Here is a 25,923-nt window from a genome sequence, read left to right as displayed (position 1 = left end):
CCAAGGTTTTTTTTTGAGGATTCTGGCTCATCTTTCAAGAGCCGAGGATTCGTTTCTGTTAGGATTTTGTGAACACACAATATCTCAAAAGAACTAATAGAATGTGTGCTTTCTCTGTCTAAAAGAGTTAGTTTGTAGAGTTAGTAGTTATGTAAGCATTAGCAGTTGAATACAGCATGGTTTCAGCGTCTGAAAATTTATTCTGAGATAAACGGCTTTTTGTGAAATTCGATAGAACAGTCACTTTAACCATTCATTTTTGGCATCAGTAAGACGTCAGACATCTAAACAATAGTTTTGAACAGTAATTTCCTCCATAACAGCAGGAAACACCCCTCTCCTTCAAACTCCTCCCTCCGTGTGTGTTCTTCTTGGCTGCAGCGGGCGTGTCACAAGCTCGTTTCTGTTGCTGCTGTAACCTCGCGTCACCAGGCTCACTGCTTTGCTGCTGCTGTGCCTGTCTGCTGGCGGCCGCTGTGCAAGTCTGGTGGGCTCGCTCGTTTCTTGGGGTTTGTGTTGAGAGCTTTGATGAAGCTTTTGCGATTCTGGTCTTATTTATGCTGCGTGTTTCAAAGTGTGTTCCACCCGTAATCTATTATGCAAATTTGCAAAACCCCACCGCCAGCTCCCAAGCGCGAAAGTGAAAGCGTTTTCGCCAATCCATTTTCATGAGAATGGCTTCCTCACACTGCTTTTTGCTTGCCTTCCTCTAGTCTGGAGAACACTGTCGCCACTTAGTGGGTCGGTGGAATGGGTTGTACACGTTCGGTGGCTCCAATATTTTTTATAGGAGACGTGGGGAGCGTTGATCCACGTCCCACCGTCAAATTTTTTTTATTTTTTTTAAGCCGAGATATCTCGTCATTGGCAGTCAACCGTTGGATTCTGTAAGCCGAGATATCTCGCCAATGGCAGTGAACGTGTTAAAAGTTTAATAGTCTTCAAATTATATTAATATGGCATGAGGTTCAGTTAGCTTTGCACAGAAACAGCCGGTATAAATACTTTTTTACCTTTATACTTGAGTACATTTCAGAGCCTGTGCTTTTTTACTTTTACTTGAGTAAACAAGTTGAATCAGTACTTCTACTTTTACCGGTGTGTTTTACACAAGTGACTGTACTTCTACTTAAGTAAAGAATGTGTGTACTTTTCCACCTCTCCTCCAAAACCAAAGAGAAATGGTTTGAATGTGGAGAGCAGAGCTCTCTGCCTGGGCCTGGCTGCAATGCATTAGCCGAGGCTGTCTGCTGCAGTGGCAACACAATAACCCGCCGCTAATTGTGCGTAACCGCCTTTAGTATGCGCAATGTGTTTGGTGTGTGTGTGTCTCCTGGGTGTGTGTGTGTTTGTGTGCGCACGTGCGTGTGAATGTGTATGTCCATGTGCGCGTTGTGTGAACAGAGGGCCAAAGTCACGCCCTCTTCCGCCTTCGCCATACAAACCAAGGGATTTCCTTCTCCATTCACTTTCCCATAGACATTTCGTAAAATGATACGCTTATGGGGCCGATACCGATCCAATATCGGTATCGGGTGCCGATATTGGCATTAATTCACGGATCGGATCGGAATATATATATATATATATATATATATATATATATATATATATATATATATATATATATATATATATATATATATTTTTTTTTTTTGGAAAAAAAAATAAATAAAAAATAAATAAAAATAAATAAATATATATATATATATATATATATACCGTAAATTCCGGACTATAAGCCGCGGCTTTTTTCCCGTTTTTTGGCCCCTGCGGCTTATATAACGGTGCGTCTTATCTATGGATTTTTTCAGAAAAAAAAAAAAAAAAAAAAAAAAATCTCTCTTTTTTAGCACTCTTTCTAACTATAAATCCACTTCTGTTTTAATTTCCTCTCTTGCCCTCTTTTCACCACACCGCGGACACTGTGTGCACTGTAAAAATAAACAACGGTGGTGTTGTGTTATGTTGTTTTGTTGAAATGTTACGGTAATACGGTAAATGGGAGCTTCCTCAAACAGCCATCTCAATCCCCTCTGTGCGTGACCACTTACATATGGTAATTACGGTAAGCAAACGGCCACAAGCCCATCAACTCCCTCCCCCGACTACCAGGAGAAAATCACAAACTTCGGCGAATTCACACAAAGGAAGATCAAGGAATATTCCATCGAACCGGAGCAGATCATAAATATGGATGAAGTGCCTTTGACGTTCGACCTGCCACTCACTCGGACTGTTAACAAGAAGCGCCCTGGAGGATTCTTTCACCAAAAAAAAGCTTTGCTCGTTCTCGACAGCATGAGAACGAGCAGTAGATGATCATGAGGTGGTTTTTCAGACGTGTCGATATAGCAGTTTATCGCAAAAGTGTAATGGAAACACATTTTTCGCATTTGCACGTCATGTGACCCATATTATCCCTTGGAAAAGGAGCGGAAAATAAGTTTGGTAAGTAAGGTTCGATAGCCGTGTCAAAACCTCCGCAGCAAGTGGAAAACTTTGAAGCAACGCTACCTAGCAGAAAGACGAGTGTTGTGCAAAAGCGTAGCCGGGCAAATTAGATAATGTTTAATGGCAGAAATCGGTCCATGGTGACAGCAGGCTGCCTGTGTGCGCGCATTTGGCACAGCGGCGAGATGAGAGGATGAAAAGCACACACTGGTGCGGTGGTGCTGTCTGAAGTGAATACAGTGACTGTGAGTAGGCTAATACATTGCACACGTTTCAGGTGCAATTATAGAACCAAATCAGCCTTTTCCCCCCTCCATCTCTAAATCGGACCAGTTGTAGGCTATTAGGCTACCTTTTTTCCTCTGCCTGTCGCGCTGACTGCATTCACGCAGCCAGCAACATTTTGCGACTCATTTTCTTTTGAATTGATAATCAGGCTCGTTTATATGCATTGTAACTTCATGTTGGGATTTCCATTGACCATTGGTTGGATTTGAGCATGCAGGGGACGGGATATGGGGCAGATCCCCGTGCGTAATCACTGTGGCAGCTGCTGCAACGGGGAATCACTCAAACGCAACTTCAATGGAAACGCCTACAAGTCGCAATTGTACATTGTCGAAGTTGTAGAAATATTGCAATTCTTTTGCGAAAAACTGTAATGGAAACACAGCTATAGATGAAGAGGAGTTCGTTGGTTTTGAGTGACAATGAAGGAGAGAGGAGAGTGGTTGACGAAGCCACCCTGAACCTGTTCGTTTCCGACACTGAAGATGAGGACTTTGGTGGTTTCAGTACGCAGGAAGAAGAGGAAGACGAGCATTAGTGACTTGACTTCTCTGGTTACAGGTTTGCTGCACATATAGCCTATTGTTGTGTGATTTTGTCTGGGGATTAGTGACCTGACTTTTGTTTTGTTTTGTTGAAATGTTAATAAATGGGAGCTTCCCCAAACAGCCATCGCTTTCCCGACATTCCTCTGTGCACGAACCCTTTCATATGGTAATTAAACATCAAAACACCCGCGGCTTATAGACCGGTGCGGCTTATAGAAGAAAAAAATAGTCAATTTTGGTCCCGCGGCTTATACACCGGTGCGTCTTATAGTCCGGAATTTACGGTATATATATATACCGGTATATATATATATATATATATATATATATATATATATAAATGTTTTTTTTTCTTTTTCTTTTTTTCTTTTTCTTCTTTTTTTCCAATTCCAGTGCGGGCCGCACAGGCTGGCCGTAATTTGCCCATGTATAATAGTATCCTTCTTTGCCTTGTATATTTTCTTAATTTTGTCTGCTTTTTGCAAGGTATATTTAAAAAAGAAAATCTTTAATTGGCCAAATCTTTGCCTATACTGTATATTCAAGAAAAATATTGGTATCGGCATAATATCGGTATCGGCAGATATCCAAATTCAGGGATCGGAATCGGATCGGAAGTGAAAAAAGTGGATCGGTGCATCCCTAACGCTTATAAAACTCGTTTTACTTGATCAAACCAACCGATTCAGCTATATTTAGAATCAGGAGAGACCATAGAACATTTCACTCAGACAAAAAAAAAAAAAAAAAAATGGTCCGAGTGAAATGTTCTATGGTCTCCCCTCATTCTATAGCTGAGTAGGGGGACAGAGGGGACAGGAGTGTGGTCTCACCTCTGGTTGCAGAGCTGGCAGGCAAAGCAGTCCAGGTGGTAGACGTTTTCCTTGGCCCTCATCACCATCTCGAAGGCTGGGATTAGCTTACTGCACGCCGCACAGTTCCCTGTTACACCAAACAACCTGTACACACACGCACGCACACCACACACAGACACACACACACACACACGCACGCACGCCACACACAGACACACAGGAGACACACAATGTATGTCAATACCACGGAATCCAGACTTGTGATCAACAAATTCATTACATTCAAAATGCCATTGCTTTCCTGGAAAACTAATTTTAGTGCTTACTTCATGGTAAAACAAACTAACAAACAAACTAACAAGCAAAAAACACGAATACCATCACCTCTTCCCTCATATATAAAACCTGCAACTTTCAAAGTGACAGCGTTCTTATGGAACTTTTAATTGTGAAGAGTACAGAATTCATGACATTTAAGGGCCGAGATTTGCTATCAACTATGTGTTTGCATGGTGGCTGCCTTGCATAGCCTATCCTGCGTACGCGTAGCGTTCATTTGGATAGGATGTGCGCACAAGCAAAAGACCAGACGAGGGCTGACAACGCCAGTGCTATTTGCAACTTTTGATCAGACAGTATGAGAATAGTGAGGTTGCAGCTTTGTGCGGTGACACGAGCAGAGGGAGGAGCCTATTATTTCACGCCTGCTCCAGGGGCGTTAGTGACTATTCATTAGGGATTCAGGGCTGTTAGTACACACAGCACAGCCACCTATATATATTACATACCAGGCTAGCAGGAGCAGGGGGGGAGGGGATCTGATAACGAAATCATATAACAAAATAACCTATTAGAGCGACTTCTTCAGGCACTTTTAGCCGTCGTTGTTAGAATGATAAAACGCCATGCCACTCTCAGAGGCTGTAAGAGATGGCAATCTGATAAATGATCTGGGGGCTTGGGATATGCAGGGTTGTTTATTAACCTTCAGAAAGTATGTTTCCCACAGGCCCAGGAAGCAGATAGATTGTGCCCTCATGAATACCTACAGAGTTAAGGGCCACTGTCACACACCTTGAGACAATGAAGGATCTCTCCCGGAACACTGGAACATGCACGGGGCGCAGGGGGGTGAAAACAAGATGGCCCATCCCAGGGATCAGCGCAGACTTAATTAAAAGAATTATGTCTTTCGCTGTGAGCCATCTACATTTAGAGACGTTTGTGTTATCTCTTTGCCCTCCTCGCTCTTTTCTTGCGCAAATGTGCATCGCCTGAAGGCCTTCGCATGAAACACATGAAATGAGGATTTCTCCCCACAAAGCCAAGTCATTGTTCTAAAAATAGATATATAGGAAAGAAGAAGCTAGGTTTTAGCATGAGAGACTGAGCATGAGCTTTCTGAGCACAGCCACACAGCACTTTGTATGGCAATTTGACAGATCACAATACACAGCTGTCAGTGCCCCGGGGGGCGGGGCCAGTATCCTACACAGACTGCTGTCAGTGCACCGTGGGCGGGGCTTTCACCTCACCTGAGTCATTTTCAAACAAAGTGCCAAAGTCACGCCCTTCCATTCGTTGGGATTGGAAATGACGGAAGATGTAAAAAAGAAAAAAGCTGTGTTTTAAAGTGGAGCTGAAACGACATTTCCAGGATTATGTGATTCCTTATCATGCCGTATTCCCAGTGAGACAGGGTAGAGAGAGGCGGGACATAGTGTGTGTGTGGAGGAGTTTGATTTGACCGTTGGAAAGTGGGCGTGTCTGGGATGAGTGACTGGAGTTGACTGACTGAATGTGAGGGGTGATGCGGGCGGGGTGCTCTGTGTGTGGGAGCAGCATGAGACACCACTCCACTCCGCTAAATAATCTATTTTACCGGACAAATCTGAAACCTACCGGTCCCTTTTCAATAACACTCTAAGTACAAACACAATATGATGTAAATACAGCCCTGCGCACTTGCACTGGCTGGCTCACTGCACCCAGCCCCAGAGCAGAAGCCCGGGCGGTTGGCTCACTGCACCCAGCCCCAGAGCAGAGGCCCGGGCGGTTGGCTCACTGCACCCAGCCCCAGAGCAGAGGCCCGGGCGGTTGGCTCACCCCATCACACAGCCTCCTTCTCCCCGAGGGAGAGAGCCGGCTGCCCGGTTTTGAAGCGTCCGACGAGCCGCGGCAAATAGCGATATTCCTGGAATGCGAGGTAACGAGCCAGTTACATGTCCTTTGCATTCTACATTAAAGACATTACTGTTTGTTTTATTCTGTATGTTACATACTTATTGGCTAAGTACATTTATGGTCTAGAAAAGTTTGCCCATGTAGGCAGCCATGTTGCCTGCTTGGAATTTTCTTCTAGCCATGAAGATTGATCGACAGCTGTCATGTCATATCAATATTGGGTTGAAATGTGATAGTAGTAGCTGATGTAAGCACACTGTAGATCGTTATGAGTGGAGACAGCATGGTTGACTTTTGATGTGAAAAACCAAAGAAATTTGATTTTTGTTAAATGTCTGGCATACACACACACACACACACACACACACACACACACACACACACACACACACACACACACACACACACACATGCCTGTCACTGTTCATTGTATCTGTCCACACTCTTACATGGTCTGCACCTCTGAACACGACTACCACACTCCTGAACAATTCAAGATTGGGTCAAGTCCTTATAAAGTAATATGCAGTGTGTGTTTGAGTGTGAGTGTGTGTGTGTGAGTGTGTGTGTGTGTGTGTGTGTGTGTGTGTGAGTGTGTGAGTGTGTGCGTGTGCGCGTGCGCGCACGTGTGTGTGTGTGTGTGTGAGTGTGTGTGTGTGTGTGTGTGTGTGTGAGTGTGTGTGAGTGTGTGTGTGTGTGTGTGTGTGTGTGTGTGTGTGTGTGTGTGTCGTGTGGGTGTGTGTGTGTGTGTGTGTGTGTGTGTGTGTGTGTGTGGGTGTGTGAGTGAGAGAGAGAGAGAGAGAGAGAGAGAGAGAGAGAGTCAACTGCCTGGGGCTCGAAACAATGATTAAGGCCCCTACTTTCCTTTGAGGTGAAAAAGAATCATTGTTTGAGGTGGATTATTTATTGTATATATGGCAAAGTGACAGAAGTGGGCACTAACAAAACAGCGGTTAGCATTTGATTCAGGAGTCAATGTCAACCCAATATATTATATATTATGGCACGGTAGAAATTCATATTAAAACTGCGTTTAATTACCATCTACGCCAACTATTTCATGGCATTTCACAGTTCACACACACAATAGCTAAACACAAAACAAAAACGCTTTCACAGACACCAACACAGTCTCCCACTTAAAGCTTAATTCATTCATTCATTCATTATTGGATTCTGAAAGTGAGAAATTCTATCTTTTTAGAATATTTTTCAGCCAAAACAGATTGATTTTTCCTACTAAGGAGATGGATACCATGTAAAAGACACCTTCAATACGATAAAGCAGGGAAAACTTGCTTTGCTCAGGGAAATGAAAAAATCTCAGAGACTCCCAAACTCCTGCCTGCTTCTGTGTTTGCTGCATAATTCATAACACGCCGTCCTGTGCTCCTTTAACCACTGCTTCAACTGATTCAAACAATCTCCCAACCTGCGCCCCCGTATGGGGACAATATCTACATCAGCACCTCAAATCAAACCATCTTTTTAGAGGCTGCGACATGTCGATGCCAGGCTTAGAGAGGACTGCATATGTGATTTAGAGGCTGCGACGTGCAGACGCCGGGCTTAGACAGGAGGCTATGACGATGACATGCCAACGCCGGGCTTACAGGAGGCTATGACGTGCTGACGTCATTGGTTCAGAAATGTACAATATGAACATTTCATTTGTTGCTTTTCAGATTTCTAGATATCATGTGAATTAGGGATGTTCATTTTGAAAAATTTCCATAATCGAAAATCAGGGGAAATTAACGATCAATTATCGATTATCGATCATATTAATAATATATATATATATATTAGGGCTGTCAGCGTTAACGCGTTAATCGCGCGTTAACGCGCGCCGATCATAACGCGTTTTTTTTTTTAATCGCGTTAACCGCATGCCGCTATTTTGTCCCTTCATCGCAACGTACTTGTAGTCAAGCCGTTTGGTTTCCTGTCTCCTGCTTGTGCGCAGGCATGGAAGAGAACGACAGCAATACGCTTTTAAATGGCTCGTTTTACTTCCCAAATGGCACAGTGGATAAGTCAAGAGCCGTATAGTTTGCACCTTGTGTAAAACGGAATTAAAATATCACCGCAGTACTGTACATCGAGTTTGAGGCGAGCGATCACCTAAAAGTAGCTAGCAGCCACCTAGCAGCCAGTTAGCTAGCGCGAGACTCCTCACTCATTCTTCCTTCAGAGTCTCGGATGCACGGGTCCTCTAACCACTGGGAGGTCGGCTCCAATGGCTTCACGCGATATACACGTTATCAATACACAGTTTCCAATACCGAGCCATTATTCACATGGAGGTGCCAATATTTTTAGCTCAGATACAGCCTTCTTCGGCTGTGTCATTTTGGGTTTCAACTGCTCCACAGCGCCGCCGCCGGAAGTATCGGTTCTGGAGCGTTCTGGAGTGTTTACAATTATTGTGCATTTATTTTCTATTCAAGATGCATTTTGTAGACATTTTGTGACCTCCTGTCTACATTGCACTTCTATTGAATTGAAAATAAATCTAAAACTAAAGATCACAAAGTACATTTATTTGCATTCATTTGATTCCCAATCATGACATACTGGTAATAATGATTAATATCTACTTAAAAATGCTTTGCAATGCAAAATAATAGCATTTTAACCATGCGATACAAAGATGCGATTAATCGCGATTAATTATAGTTAATCGCACGATTAATCGCGATTAAGAAAATTAATCGTTTGACAGCCCTAATATATATATATATATATATATATATATATATATATATATATATATATATATACTGTATATATTTTTTTTACAAAATGAATGCCTATGGCAGAAAATACGAAAGACAACGTGTTCTCCTCAATGAACTCTTTATTTCAATGTGTCTCCTCTCCAACACTCTGCTGTCCCCGGCGCATGCCGGTGTGAATTCCCCATGTTTAAAACAGTTTTGTTGGCACAAAGGCCCGTGCCCAGCCAGAAAACTAGAGACTATATGAAGCTCCACCTCACGTTAGTCGGCTGTGCAATGGAGTGGGGCGAGGAGGAACAAATTCCACCCAAACCTAGTCCGCAAAAAAAAAAAAAATAATAAAAAAAAAAAAAATAATAATAACAATAATCGATAAAAATTCCACATGATCGATTCCATTCCTTAACGATCAATTATCGATTTTCGATAACTGATGAACATCCCTAATGTGAATATTAAAGAGGACATGAAACATTTGATCGTATGACTCTAGTTCATTTGCATTTCACCTCATACAAGACACGACACTGCTTTCAATCCTAAAATGTACCTAGATTTGCTGGAAAGACGAACATTTCCCCTTTTCGCCAACTAGGGGCGCTGCTAGATGATGTCACTACTAGGGCTGCCCCCTCCAGGTCGATTGGTCGATTGTTTGGTCGACGAGATTCACGTTGGTCAAGCAATCGCTGGTGTTAATAATTTCATAGGAGAAATTCAATTTCATAAAAATAAAAGCGATCCGGAACGAAGTAGCGAAGCAAGTTGCAACACGGACCTTTTCTAGAAGCATACATGGAGTGATCCAGGCTAGAGACACAGTTAGCAGAAAGGAGAGGAACCAGCAGAGCGATGGAATTAACAACTAAATGGCTCAGCTTAATAGCGCAAACAATGGACACGTTTCAGCCTGCAGCCGTCAGCCATCAGCTGTTAACAAGCTGTTAAGGAGCGCAGTACAGCACCTTATGAGATGAGACTGAGTCATCAGTGAGACTGGACACCCAGCCGCTTTCACTCACAGTTCACAGTTGATACACTCCAACTCCGGTAATGTTAGACAGGCTGGTATAAGATGTTACGGGAATAAATTGCAAAAGCTATCTAGCTATTCTTTCTACCAACTAATTAACCATGCCACGTGTGCTAACGTTACATGACCATCGCACAGGCTTTCTCTGAACTGAGCAGGTGGCCAGGTGTTGCATGGCACGCTGTCCATTCCGGTAATGTTCCGGTAACGCTGCAAATAGCTTTCATTTATAATTATCACCTATCGGGTATAGTGCGCTCAGTAGTCAGTACACTGCACAAAATAAGAAAAAAGAAGTACACTGCAAAAAATAAAGACAAAAAAGTACACTGCAAAAAAAGTTTTTTTTAGTTTTTTTTAGTTTTTTTTTAGACCCCGTTTCGACCAATCGATTGGTCGGAGCTGTGGTCGATTTCTGGTGGACCAGGATAATCTTTGGTCGAGGGCAGCCCTAGTCACTACTAGGTTGTCTCGTCGACATTTCATTCTGGCGATTGGGATGTGTGTGTGTGTGTGGGCAAACAAACTCCAAACCTCCCAGTGCAGGGCCGGCCGGGGGGGGGCGCCCCCTGCCTGCGGGGAGAGGGAAGATGGATGGAGCGTACCTGCCACTCGTCTCTCGCCGCTCCGCCGGTTTGATGCCACCGACGCTAATGGCTCTCGTGGGAGGCGGCAAATTAAGCGCGGTTTGCCTGTAATGAATTCAAAGGCACGAGCTCCAACACGGTGTCGGGGTTTAGAGGCCTTTGCGTACGCGGGACTCTGGGCTCATAATTGGTAATAAAAATATCACTTTCTAATACGTCGTCCTCATGCTCGACACCGGGACCCACGTCTCAGCACACGTGGAGGGGCTGCGCTAACTGTGGGGCTAAGTCAGGGGGAGAAACACAGAGTCACATATGTACCATAGAGGCGTCGACGTACACTTCATATCCACGGCTGACAAAATAGCATGTATATTTAAAGAGGTTGAAGATCCAACGTGAAATTAAAATTCATGCTATGCTGAGATCTGAATTTGAAAGAGAACGGAGGCGGTTGGCACCCCCGATACCTTGTTCCAGTCAAAAGGCATTCACTGTGCATTACAGCTGTACGGCTCAGTGGTACCTATTTGATGAGAGGAAAACGCCAATTAAATTATTCCACAAGGCTTTAGCCCAGTGGACCCCAAACCCCCCCCCCCCCCCCTCAGCCTCTGAGCACCCGCCCCAAAACCCCCCTCAGACTCTGAGCACCCGCCCCCTTGTGAGTGGAGTCATGCCAGTGCTTTGTCAGCCTGGAATATATATATACATACATGTAGCCGGCAAATAAAACAGGATCTGATGGTGGACTGCCTCTTCAAAGTTCTAGAAAGAAATAGTTGTGTTTTGGTTAAGGATGGGACCATGTATTGAAATGCAATATATTGCAATATGCAATACGCGGAAAAATATATTATTATTATTATTCATTCATAATGCTGACATTCAAAAAAATCAGCATTCGAATATTGTATTTATTTTACACTAAGACGGACTTGACATTTAAAACGGTGAATATATTTTGTTTAATTTTTTTTGGTTGAACTCAGCTTTCAAAGGTGAAAAGTCAACTAATTTCCTATCCTCGTCGTTGCAGAAATGAGTCCAAGTGCAAGACTGTTTATGTTTACTCTGTCTGTCGGGTATACTAAGAAGCCAATGCCAAGTTCAGTGCAGTTTGCACTTTGCAGTATCATTCTGTTATGATTATGTTTATCTTGAATTGTTCCCATAGCAGCATATTGTGAGAAAGTTGATTTAACACAAATGTTTGTGTTATTTATAATATTTATTCCCATGAATCCATTTTTGTTTTGTTTTGCCATGGTGATGTCATGGCAGACATTTGAATATTTGTGGAAAACCTCAACAGAATATTCCAATGTGAAAAAATTATATTGGGTACAGAGGCAGCCCTAGTGCGGATGTTGAACGTTGTCATACAGACCGAACTGACCAATAGGATCAGCCGTCTCTTCCGTCATCCACTGGACTGGCATTATTATTATTATTATTATTTTGGATGGGATGTGTGTGTGTGTGTGTGTGCGCGTGTGTGTGTGTGTGTGTGTGTGTGTGTGTGTGTGTGAGCCATTTGAAACCCCTCCCCCATCCCTCCCACCACTTCAATTGCTGCAGCCTCCGCGTGCATTCGTCAGCTGGCGGATTAGAATTTGTTTCCTCACAAACCATTGATCACGGGCCTATTACCAGGCAAATGACAGTTAATTACCCACTACATTAACCAGGGGGACCCGGGCGGCGGCTCCCTGTGCCATCAGTCAACATGATGAATGTGGCGGCTTCAGCAAAGCACGGCCGTCCCCTCGTCCGCCTGCCACGCACACAGACAGCAGCACCCCCTGCCTCTCACGTCCAGGCAGGCAGGCAGGCAGGCAGGCAGGCAGGCAGGCAGCAGGGAAATCTATGGCAATCTGCATAATTACAGGCTCAGGGTTAATAACAGACAAATGATTTGTTGCATCTCAACATAGGCTCTCTCTCTCTTTTTCTTTAAGCAGCACTTTGTCCGTTTGCTGCTCCGCCCCGGCTGCAGCCACAGCACTACTGGTCCCACTTTACATTACATCAGAGTGAAGAGCCGGCTGCAGCCACAGCACTACTGGTCCCACTTTACATTACATCAGAGTGAAGAGCCGGCTGCAGCCACAGCACTACTGGTCCCACTTTACATTACATCAGAGTGAAGAGCCGGCTGCAGCCACAGCACTACTGGTCCCACTTTACATTACATCAGAGTGAAGAGCCGGCTGCAGCCACAGCACTACTGGTCCCACTTTACATTTCATCACAGTGAAGAGCCGGCTGCAGCCACAGCACTACTGGTCCCACTTTACATTTCATCACAGTGAAGAGCCGGCTGCAGCCACAGCACTACTGGTCCCACTTTACATTTCATCACAGTGAAGAGCCGGCTGCAGCCACAGCACTACTGTCCCACTTTACATTACATCACAGTGAAGAGCCGGCTGCAGCCACAGCACTACTGGTCCCACTTTACATTTCATCAGAGTGAAGAGCCAGCTGCAGCCACAGCACTACTGGTCCCACTTTACATTTCATCAGAGTGAAGAGCCGGCTGCAGCCACAGCACTACTGTCCCACTTTACATTTCATCACAGTGAAGAGCCGGCTGCAGCCACAGCACTACTGTCCCACTTTACATTTCATCACAGTGAAGAGCCGGCTGCAGCCACAGCACTACTGTCCCACTTTACATTTCATCAGAGTGAAGAGCCGGCTGCAGCCACAGCACTACTGTCCCACTTTACATTTCATCAGAGTGAAGAGCCGGCTGCAGCCACAGCACTACTGGTCCCACTTTACATTTCATCAGAGTGAAGAGCCGGCTGCAGCCACAGCACTACTGGTCCCACTTTACATTTCATCAGAGTGAAGAGCCGGCTGCAGCCACAGCACTACTGGTCCCACTTTACATTTCATCAGAGTGAAGAGCCGGCTGCAGCCACAGCACTACTGTCCCACTTTACATTTCATCAGAGTGAAGAGCCGGCTGCAGCCACAGCACTACTGTCCCACTTTACATTTCATCAGAGTGAAGAGCCGGCTGCAGCCACAGCACTACTGTCCCACTTTACATTTCATCAGAGTGAAGAGCCGGCTGCAGCCACAGCACTACTGTCCCACGTTACATTTCATCACAGTGAAGAGCCGGCTGCAGCCACAGCACTACTGTCCCACTTTACATTTCATCACAGTGAAGAGCCGGCTGGAGCCACAGCACTACTGTCCCACTTTACATTTCATCAGAGTGAAGAGCCGGCTGCAGCCACAGCACTACTGTCCCACTTTACATTACATCACAGTGAAGAGCCGGCTGCAGCCACAGCACTACTGTCCCACTTTACATTTCATCAGAGTGAAGAGCCGGCTGCAGCCACAGCACTACTGTCCCACTTTACATTTCATCAGAGTGAAGAGCCGGCTGCAGCCACAGCACTACTGTCCCACGTTACATTTCATCACAGTGAAGAGCCGGCTGCAGCCACAGCACTACTGTCCCACTTTACATTTCATCACAGTGAAGAGCCGGCTGGAGCCACAGCACTACTGTCCCACTTTACATTTCATCAGAGTGAAGAGCCGGCTGCAGCCACAGCACTACTGTCCCACTTTACATTTCATCAGAGTGAAGAGCCGGCTGCAGCCACAGCACTACTGTCCCACTTTACATTTCATCAGAGTGAAGAGCCGGCTGCAGCCACAGCACTACTGTCCCACGTTACATTTCATCACAGTGAAGAGCCGGCTGCAGCCACAGCACTACTGTCCCACTTTACATTTCATCACAGTGAAGAGCCGGCTGGAGCCACAGCACTACTGTCCCACTTTACATTTCATCAGAGTGAAGAGCCGGCTGCAGCCACAGCACTACTGTCCCACTTTACATTACATCACAGTGAAGAGCCGGCTGCAGCCACAGCACTACTGTCCCACTTTACATTTCATCAGAGTGAAGAGCCGGCTGCAGCCACAGCACTACTGTCCCACTTTACATTTCATCAGAGTGAAGAGCCGGCTGCAGCCACAGCACTACTGTCCCACTTTACATTACATCAGAGCAAGGCCCGGTAAAGTTTGTCTGTGGTTCCCGCTAACTGAGGGACTCTGTACCTGAAAGTTGTCTGTGGTCTGCTAACTGAGGGACTCTGTGGTCCGCTAACTGAGGGACTCTGTGGTCCGCTAACTGAGGGACCCTGTGGTCCGCTAACTGAGGGACTCTGTACCTGAAAGTTTGTATGTGGTCCGCTAACTGTGGGACTCTGTGGTCCGCTAACTGAGGGACTCTGTCCATGAGAACATGAAAGGGACTAGACCCCCCCTCTCCCCCCCCTCAAAAGAAAAAGGTCCAGACTCCAGACTTGATCGGCGGTTAGCCTGTATCTGGCTTCAGTGTTGGGAGGGTTACTTTTAAAATGTATTCCCCTACAGATTACTGAATACGAAATGTAGAAATACTTCAAAATCTTCATGCTTGTTGTGACACACACTGATGTAATATTGTGGCCTTCTTCATAGGGGTGGAGTATTGGCAAGGAAGGACCTCACGATACGATAAGCATCACGATACATGGCTCGCGATATGATTGTATCACGATACATTGCAATACAATACATATTGCGATATATTGCAATTTTACTCTGCAATACTTTACAATATTTTACTCTGCAATACTTTACAATACTTTACGAATTTACTCAAAAGTAAAAAATAGAGCTAAAAATACAACACACTGTGTACCACCCAGCTAGTGTAATAATATGTACATCACTTTATACTGATAACTTAGTGGACAAATTGAGTCAAAACTACCGAGTGTTGAGTGTCTTACTGAACGCACTGAAATAAAAAGTATTCTTATTGTGTCACTGACACAAAATCGATATGGGAAATATCGATACAGTATATCGATACAGTATCGCAGAAAAAAGTATCGTGATATATTGCCGTATCGATTGTATTGCACAGCCCTACTTCTTCAGCATGTTTGTCAGTAAAATGTTCTTTATATTTCCATGTCTAAAACCTTCCTGAGAGCATCCTGGCTGTGTCTCCTCTGACATTGTGTCTCTGTCTCTTGTGGTGTGTGGCGCACTGCGCTGCACTGCACACACACCAATTTTTTTATGGAAAATGCATGCGTTAGAGCAGATTAAACAAAACAAACGAATACAAAAAAAGTAAAAGTAATCCCTTAAAGTAATCAACTTTAAAGACAGTAACTGGATTCAGAACACCACCCATTTAAACTGTAACTATAATGGAATACAGTTACTCATATTTTGCATTTTAAATACTCTATTTTAAATACATGTATTGCGTTCCTCCTGTCGCTGTCTGGCTTTATGTCATGACACGCTCTGGACATGAGCGAGTAGAGAGGAGAGGAAGCGTGAACGTGCGTGCGTGCACGCGGGCGGGTGTGTGTGTGTGCACACGTGCACGCGGGGTGTGTGTGTGTGTGCGTGTGTGTGTGTGTGTGGGGGGGGTCAGTTAACTGTGGCAGATGTAATCAGACTTGTGTGCGTTCTTCAATGGAGTCCCCCCCCTGCACGTGTGATAGTCAGTGATTAAACAACTCTAGGGGCAAAATTATTTCAATTACCGCGGGCGTGACCTGGGAATTGTCCCTGGGATAAGATTTTCCTCCTTGAGTGCCCCGACTTGCCTGGCTGCCGGCTCTATCAGCTCTCATCTGCACCTGGACTGTGATATCCTAATGATGAATTATGGGCTGCTCTCTGAGAGCCTGCCTCGCAGAGCATACAGAGGAACCAACCTTCCCCTGAACTGTCAGCCGCCGCGCGCCAGCTAATTAGCTCCTATAGAAAGTGTCCAAACACAGCGAGGCCCGGGCGTGCAGCCCACGCTAAAGATACACGTTGCAGACTCCTGGCTGCTGTAGCCTCTTCTCAGAGGCACGATAGCGCCGCGCAGAAGAGATAAAAGATGAGTCTTCGGTGGCTGTCATGTCCTACAATGCTCTCTATGATCCATTATGTTCACCTCCAACTGCATCTACAAAGCCGTTTGCAAACGCGTACGACGTGTCAAAAGCAAACGCACCCCGATGCATCTAGAGATACACTTCCTGCTAACAAAATGGCACCGAGCTCGCCGGGTTCTCAAATGGGGAAAAACTCTTAAAAAAAAAAAAGAATAATAATAAATGGATACTCAAAAGTAGCTGGGAAAAAGGCTTTCAGTTTCAGCACACATTTCTGGCAGTGGTGTGTGAGGATTTGGGGGGCATTTTGAAGGGGGGTGTAATGAAGGTTTTCGACACCCGCGGGGGCCAGATGTGCAGTTGGATACTAGGCACTTCCCCCATGCACACACACACACACACACACACACACACACACACACACACACACACACACACACACGTGTGCCAACCCACCTGCAAATCCCAACCCGGGTGCCAGGCTATGTGGCACACGAGCCCTGCAATTATCTGCACCAAACACGGCGTCCCAGCAGCCATTGCTCTTCACAGCTAATTTAACTAATCTCAACTGGAGGGGCGCGTCCCAAAAAAAAAAAAAACAGAATGTGTGTCCAGGCGGCTGAACTCAACACCGCGCTGAGTTCAAATGGAAAATAGCGCCGCCCCGCGTTGCACGCATGGCGACAAAATGGCGGCCGCGATGTCGCTGTTGGAAGAGAGCGAGAGAAAAGCGCGCCGACTTCTGTATCGCATTCAGCCTCCATCAAAAAGGTTAACGCTTTGGCTTCTGAAGGGGGCCTGCTCCCCGCTTTTGATCTCAATACACACTTTGAGCAGAAATGAAACCTCTTTCAGGTTTTGGGATTACTTGGCAATCTAAGTGGCATTCCACTCTTTAGTAATGGGACAGCTGCTTCATTCTGCTACACTGCATATTAGAAATGACTAAAGACCAGTGAGAGCGCCGCTTAATAGCTTTCATGGCCAATCACAAAGGCTATACTTAAAACCCAGGCTAAATGGCATTGTGACTGCAGGGCTGTCATTTCCCCCCATCGCATCACATTCCTTTTGTGCATTTTTGGGGAAAAACAAAGCAAAGCCACACTACCCTTGACCTTTGACCTCTTCCCCAAGGAAATGTGACCCCTCTCATCAGGACAATTAAGCGGCGCGGGTGGAAACAGACACTCCAGTCTGTGTGTGACCCTACTTCACATTCAATCGCCGATGATTGGCGCCCGGGCCGGTTTGACCCCCCGGCAGCGTTTTCACATCGCATGTGAAAAGCCCAATTTAATTACAGGAAATGAAGAACGCAGGCCTTTTGCAAGATGGGCGCATTATTGGCGAGGTAATTGCCAGACGTGTGAAGTGAATTGTAGCGTCGAGGAGGTTAATGGCAGCCAAGCTTTCCTAAGCAGAACATAACAATTAGAGGGTGCCTTCAGTGCTTTCAACACCCATGTGCCATCTCATTAAGTGCAAAGCAGAGGTGGAGGCTGGAGAGGCATGGGCGTCACACATGTCTTTGTCTCTATTTTTGTGCGCCACTTGAAATGAATAAAAAATAAAAATAAAAATAAAAAGAGCTTGTGGTACAATATATGCATCAAAATAATGACTTATATGGCTTGAAAATGTCCGAGGGAGCGTCCTTGCTGCTTAAACTCTAAGCTCATTATTGGTCTAACCTTGCGGGTATAGGGGTGGAACGATTCTCAAAATTAAATTTTTTCAATTCAATTCAATTCAACTTTTTTTAATTAAATTGTATTCATTTTATTTTCACCGTCTACAATTGACAACAAATTTGTTAACACCTTTCGTCTTTTTAGTCTCAATTTTAGTTGACGTGCACTGTCCAGCTGTGAAAGATTTGTGCGGTGGTATTCAAGCTAAAGCGTTCAGTACGAATATACGCGTATTGTTACGTCCCTATTTGTGCGGCAGCTGGATTTGCGAGATTCATACAAGAAATCCATCTTGCCATGCTGCCAGATAAGAGTTTTGACCAATCGGCGTCCGAGGAAGGATACTAAGTGGTTGAAGTTAGCCCGTGATAGACGGTGATAACCAGATCATTCATCCAATCACCTGCCAAATATTCTTTGAAAGTGTCGGCCCTTTTCCAAACCGTTTCCACAGACAACTGTGTAACAAAGCATCTGGCAGGTCAGGTTAGATATGTTCAGGTCCATAGACATGGACCGTCACCTACTTGGTGTTTAGGACCCAGAAGCCACCTCAAGGGCTTCTTGAGACGTGACGCCCTGCAGCCCCAAAAGAGTTGTTCCTGTCCACTTACATGAGGAAAGAAGCAGCTGTAAAACTCAAAAACAACTATTTGAGTGATCGAGTTTTAGATTATGGTTCTATTTTTCTTCAGAATCAGAATCACTTTTTTATTGACACAATATGCAAGATTGCATACGAGGAATTTCTCCCGCTCTCTATGGCTCCGGCCACTATAACTCCGTTCCATGTGCAATAGGTGGACTGGACATGTCACATGACCATGGGCCGGACATCACTCAAGCAAAAGCTCTTCTCCAGCATTTGAATACTGTGCATCCATGCCAGAAGCAGCCAGCGCGAGACCAGTGGTTTCCCTCCATGCCAAAAGCAGCCAGCGCGAGACCAGTGGTTTCCCTCCATGCCAAAAGCAGCCAGCGCGAGACCAGTGGTTTCCCACAGAGCAGAAGCAGCCAGCGCGAGACCAGTGGTTTCCCACAGAGCAGAAGCAGCCAGCGCGAGACCAGTGGTTTCCCACAGAGCAGAAGCAGCCAGCGCGAGACCAGTGGTTTCCCACAGTGCAAAAAAAAAAACTGTACTAAATGAACATCAGGCTGTATTGAAGAAGACTTGAAACTAGAGATTGATACCATAAAACTAATTAGCAAAGTGTTTACTGAGGTCATAAATCAAGTGAGAAGTAGGCTCATTTTCCCACTGACTTCCATACAATCTGGTTTCTTTCTTCAGCCAGTGGGAGTCGGCAGGCCATTTTTAAGCCAGGTTTAAGGCACTTCCACATTGGCTTCATTTTTCAGAACTGGACGTTACCCCTTGTTCAAGTTTTAGAATGTGAATGATCTGTTTCACATGACACATGACATGACACAAATACAATTTCTTTTCTCCCCATAAAATCTAAACAATGTGGTGCAGTCATACTATTCAGCTCCATCCAAACTAAGCAGAGTAGGGGGGGGGGGGGGTGGAGGGCATGACAGGTGAGATATGGCTGACTGACAAATTGTTGAAACACACATGGATAGGGATGTATTCCCACTGCTGCCTTCAAGCCAACTGTCACAAGCTGTCAGCGCCCCCCCCCCCCCCCCCCCCCCCAAAAAAAAACCTGAATGCTCCAGACAGTCGTTCTTTGACAGATATGTTTGATTATTCTATTGGAAAGTAGTGCTATAGGTCTGACACATCTTATTCTCCACTCATTCATTTCCACGTTCCCGCAGTTAACACTTCAAACCTGATTTATCCAGTAAGTGAATTAAGAGACACTTAGTGTAGAATTTCAATTAGATGCCGAATTCCAAATGCCACCCTGTAGTTATGCTGGATTTTTTTTCAAATGATTGAAATATTTTAGTCACTGATCCAAGTTTTTCGTAAGAATTCCCAGTGGTGCTGAGTAAAAAATTAATAATTGTGGGGGATGACGCCCATTTTCCAACTCGACCTTCATTTTTATGTCAACTAAAGTTTTGTCTGTCATCTTGCACGGTTTGGACGCTATTGCGCTGACAAAATCATGTAACAGACATATAAACACACACTGATACACAGACTTATGAGGTGAAAACTGGTAAAAAAAAATCCACCTTGATAGCACTAACTAATAATTACTGGAATAAAGATGAAGGCAGATTAACTCTCAATCGATATATATTTTCCCTACATATTAGAAAATCTAATTAGTGTTGCACATCTCTCTGTATGTGCTTTCTGTATCACAGCAAGGCATTACAGATAGGAACACCTCCTGGAGGATAATGACTCTTTATTGTTGTAAAGGGTGGTGCCGAGGCAAAAAGCTGTGAAAATGATGTGGCTACCCCAGGCTAACAAAGCAGCTCTGGCTAATGAATGGACCGAGTGCAGCCAATTAACTTAACGAGAGCCTACCAAAGCCTTAAAGGAACACTCCGCCCATTTTCTACCAGCTTTGTATCATTAGAACATCAGTAGTATATCAGAAAACTGTAAACTGTTTTGAAGTCTGTCATTTAATTTGACAGTTATTGAGTGTGGACCAGTGACATCACTGGTCCACACTAACTCAAATTAATAACTCATTAACTCAAATCAACTCTCAATAACTGTCAAACTAGATGAATGACTTCAAAACAGTTTACAGTTTTCTGATATACTACTGATGTTCTAATGATACAAAGCTGGTTGAAAATGGGCAGAGTGTTCCTTTAAGCCCCAAATGCACAGAAAGTGTTAAATGACGCGCCTCATTTGAGGCACGTCAATTTCTGCTCCTATAGTGCACTGCAGGCATCAGATAGCCTACCAAACACCAACAGCACAGAACTACGAGTAACAGTAATTTAGAAAGATATTTCACCTTTCAAACGCTGAATCAGAGCACGTTATTTACTTCGCTTTACTTGCGGGCTCACGTCATGTTATGACAGCGATGGATCATGAATGACAGGAGGAAAAAAAAAGATTGTGCGCTTTCAGCTTCATGAAGCAACAACACGTGACGATTGTGTGTGTGTGTGTGTGTGTGTGTGTGTGGTGTGTGTGTGTGTGTGTGTGTGTGTGTGTGTGTGTGTGTTACTGGCTCCCGCAGATTCGCACAGATTTAATAGTGAATACAGTCCGCCTCAACTCCCCAAAAATTCAATAAAATAGTAGTCGGTCAGACAAAGGCCACTAGGCGGAGATTTGACCGGCGACCGGCACTTGGGGAACTCCCTGCTGAATATAGTTAAAACTAGGGTTTGACTAGGGTTGTCTAAAGTATCAATACTCATTTGAAACAGTATCGATACCAGCAATGCTTCTCTTCATGAAAAATCAAATTACTGATTTTCCCCTCCCTGCCACGGGTGGGTATCTGTTGCTTCAAAAAGCTAAAAGTGGTGTGATAGGCTGATGACTAGAACAGGGGTAATCTGTTGTGTTGTGATAGGCTGATGACTAGAGCAGCTAATATGTTGTGTTGTGATAGGCTGATGACTAGAGCAGCTAATCTGTTATGTTGTGATAGGCTGATGACTAGAGCAGCTAATCTGTTGTGTTGTGATAGGCTGATGACTAGAGCTGAGCAGCTAATCTGTTGTGTTCTGATAGGCTGATGACTAGAGCAGCTAATCTGTTGTGTTGTGATAGTGATAGGCTGATGACTAGGGCAGGGGTAATCTGCTGTGTTGTGATAGGCTGATGACTAGAGCAGGGGTAATCTGCAGTGTTGTGATAGGCCGATGACTAGAGCAGGGGTAATACAGTACGCTGTTGACTAGAGCAGGGGTAATCTGCTGTGTTGGTTGTGTGATAGGCTGATGACTACAGCAGGGATAATCTGCTGTGTTCTGATAGGCTGATGACTATGGCAGGGGTAAGGTGCTGTGTTGTGAAAGGCTGATGACTTTCAGCCAAATGATAAAAAACATTCTGCTGTAGAGAGGCAAAGTGACCGCCTACTTCCTGCTTCAGCACTGTACCAGAGATTTTCATCCGCCACTTATTTTCCCATAGAAATTTCGTAAAATGCTTATAAAAATATTTTTTACTTCGTCAAACCAAACGGTTCAGCTATATTTAGAATCGGGAGAGACCATAGGACATTTCACTCGGACCAAAGCTTAAAAAGACAACTCAGAATTGTTTTTCTTTAAATCCGCAATTTTTTTTAACGTTTTGGTCCAAGGGAAATGTTACGTGGTCTCTCCTGTTTCTAAATATATTTGAACCGTTTGGTTTGACGAAGTAAAACTATTTTTCTAAGCATTTTACGAAATGTCGATGGGAAAATAAATGGCGGATGAAAATCTCTGGTGGTCCAGTGCTGAAGCAGGAAGTAGGCGGTCACTTTGCCTCTCTATATTCCACGTTTCACATTTGATTGCATTTTTATGACCAAATTCCAAGATTCCGTGCGTTTTCTCCTGCACCGTGGGAATCCTGTGGCCTGGTGCATGCTGGGTAGTGCAGCGCAGAACACTTGTGTGATGCAATAAGCAGCCTGCTCCTCCCAGCCATTGACCAGGCCTCCTTAATGCAGCAGCAGCGGGCTGAAGAGGAATCAGCAGACTGACACATGACAGCACCTCCCTCTGATTGCCTCTTTAGCATTTCACAGATTAAAAGTCTATGGAAAAGTGGTGCAGAGTGCAATCAATGCACCAGCAGCCCCCTCCAGCCGCCTGCTGTAATCCCAGCCTCTGCTCTCTGTGTGTGTGTGTGTGTTCACATAGAGGTTTAATGAAGGGACAGGCATGACCTCAGGAACACATTGATTCCCTTACACCCCCCAAAACCAATTATAGATTGGATGCCTTCTCAATAATGGGACTTTGTATGGATTTGGCCTGAGTGGTTCCTTCTTATAGATGTCTTTCAATCTTCAGACGGCCTTGGCTTGGACAAATGTCCTGAGATGATGCTATGAAATAGCACTAAAAGTTTAGATGTTGAGGCCGGTGGTTTTCAACCTTTTTCATATCAACGACCCCTCGTTTAGCCCAGATTAGAGCCACAGACGCCCATATGATGACACTTTTGACACAGTTACAAGTAGCACAACACAAGGCACACTCAGTCCTGTATATTATAACTTTACCCCGACCAAAGTCTACATGAAGAAGGCTGTAATATACAGTGTGTGTGTGTGTGTGTGTGTGTGTGTGTGTGTGTGTGTGTGCACATGTATGTGTGCGTGTATATATATATATATATATATATGAGGATATATATATATATATGTATAGTGTCATGGAACATCCTGATTGATATCATATCTCTTCTCGTCTGCTTGCTATGTCTCTTTTGTAAAATGCAAAAATCTTCTGAGCATAAGTTAAAAATGTTGGTCCACAGGCTAGCTAGAGGGCTAGCAGATCCATGTTCAATTGTTTTATCTGGTTCTAGATTTGCTTAACTTCTGTTTCCTTTTTCTTCTTCTTTCCTTTTTCTTCTTCTTTTATTCTCATACATGCTTTTTTCCCCCTGTTCTATTTCATTGTTTGCGACAAGATAGCTCAGCAGGCCAATATAAACAGTAAATAGAAAAAAGGAGCTTCTTGATGCTTATAGAAGGATTTAATAAAGAAGTATTGTACAGTTATACTTATTCAGTTAATACAAAGTACATCTTCAAGTTGATGCCCTTGTCCTAACTTGAAGATGTACTTTGTATTAACTGAATAAGTATAACTGTACAATACTTCTTTATTAAATCCTTCTATAAGCATCAAGAAGCTCCTTTTTTCTATTTTCTTTTTTCTATTTACCACTTCTTGTAAATGAAATAACGTTGAATTCATCAGTTTGCTGTGGACCTCCTGGAACCTCCTCAAGGAAGGACCCCTGGTGGTCCCGGAGCCCTGCTTTTGAGCTCATGACGAGGAAAGTCTCAAAACGAGTGTTGGCTCTGTCTGTAGCATTAGCTAGCGCTAGCATCAGCCAGCCCAGCACGCACACAATGATGCAGGGTGGATGTGCCAACGCTGTCAGGTAACTTAATGAAGTTGTTCATTCCTTTGCTGAGTGACTTGTTTGTCGATGTGCCCTGGCCAAGGGCACAGCAGTGTGTAGCATTAGCACACAGCAGTGTGTAGCATTAGCACACAGCAGTGTGTAGCATTAGCACACAGCAGCGTGTGTAGCATTAGCACACAGCAGTGTGTAGCATTAGCACACAGCAGTGTGTAGCATTAGCAGTGTGTAGCATTAGCACACAGCAGTGTGTAGCATTAGCACACAGCAGTGTGTAGCATTAGCAGTGTGTAGCATTAGCACACGCAGTGTGTAGCATTAGCACACAGCAGTGTGTAGCATTAGCAGTGTGTAGCATTAGCACACAGCAGTGTGTAGCATTAGCAGTGTGTAGCATTAGCAGTGTGTAGCATTAGCACACAGCAGTGTGTAGCATTAGCACACAGCAGTGTGTAGCATTAGCAGTGTGTAGCATTAGCACACAGCAGTGTGTAGCATTAGCAGTGTGTAGCATTAGCACATAGCAGTGTGTAGCATTAGCACACAGCAGTGTGTAGCATTAGCACACAGCAGTGTGTAGCATTAGCAGTGTGTAGCATTAGCACACAGCAGTGTGTAGCATTAGCACACAGCAGTGTGTAGCATTAGCACACAGCAGTGTGTAGCATTAGCATTCCTCTCTTTCTTTGGGCTTCCTCATGAATACATCAGCCTGTTCAAATTGCTGCATTTACATCTCATTTGACAGCAGCAGCGTAGCACAGTGCGACTGGCTCGGCTTGGTTACGCAAGCCGTGCATCTCCCTTCCTCACTGCATCATATGATATGTTATCACAGAGACTCGTGTCCAACGAGTGAACAAGCATCAGTGGTGATCATGAAGGCATCATCATGAAGGCATCATGAAGGCATCATCATGAAGGCATCATGAAGGCATCATCATGAAGGCATCATGAAGGCATCATCATGAAGGCATCATGAAGGCATCATCATGAAGGCATCATGAAGGCATCATCATGAAGGCATCATGAAGGCAGCGCCGCATCAAAAACAACCTCTTCTCTTAGCCAAGCTTTTGCACAGAGAAAACAACAAAAGGCAGATAAGGCGTTTTCAGTGCTTTCCCTGAAGCCGCTACAGCGCCGTGCGCTCCGGTTTAGCTGACTGACCATGAAGGCAGCGACATCTCCTTACCAAACCATCTCCTTACCCAAACCATCTCCTTACCCAAACCATCTCCCTTACCCAAACCATCTCCCTTACCCAAACCATCTCCTTACCCAAACCATCTCCTTACCCAAACCATCTCCCTTACCCAAACCATCTCCCTTACCCAAACCATCTCCTTACCCAAACCATCTCCTTACCCAAACCATCTCCTTACCCAAACCATCTCCTCACCCAAACCATCTCCCTTACCCAAACCATCTCCTCACCCAAACCATCTCCTTACCCAAACCATCTCCTTACCCAAACCATCTCCTTACCCAAACCATCTCCTTACCCAAACCATCTCCCTTACCCAAACCATCTCCCTTACCCAAACCATCTCCTTACCCAAACCATCTCCCTTACCCAAACCATCTCCTTACCCAAACCATCTCCTTACCCAAACCATCTCCTTACCCAAACCATCTCCTT

At 44.6% G+C, this 25,923-nt stretch overlaps 1 protein-coding gene across 1 annotated transcript in view; it reads right to left on the bottom strand.

Annotated features, from left to right (window-relative positions):
• Nucleotides 1–25,923, bottom strand: part of lmo3 (LIM domain only 3) — an 88,879-nt gene that overhangs the window by 16,722 nt on the left and 46,234 nt on the right. Inside the window, exon 3 of the mRNA XM_083632104.1 lies at nucleotides 4,124–4,249. Within this exon, the coding sequence (XP_083488230.1) occupies nucleotides 4,124–4,249 (126 nt within the window). The remainder of the gene's footprint in view (nucleotides 1–4,123; nucleotides 4,250–25,923) is intronic.

Source organism: Poromitra crassiceps, assembly GCF_964638095.1.
Source record: "Poromitra crassiceps genome assembly, chromosome: 2".
NCBI classification, from domain to species: domain Eukaryota; kingdom Metazoa; phylum Chordata; class Actinopteri; order Beryciformes; family Melamphaidae; genus Poromitra; species Poromitra crassiceps.
The sequence above is the reverse complement of the archived record's forward strand: the minus strand, read 5'-3'. Positions and strand labels throughout refer to the sequence as shown.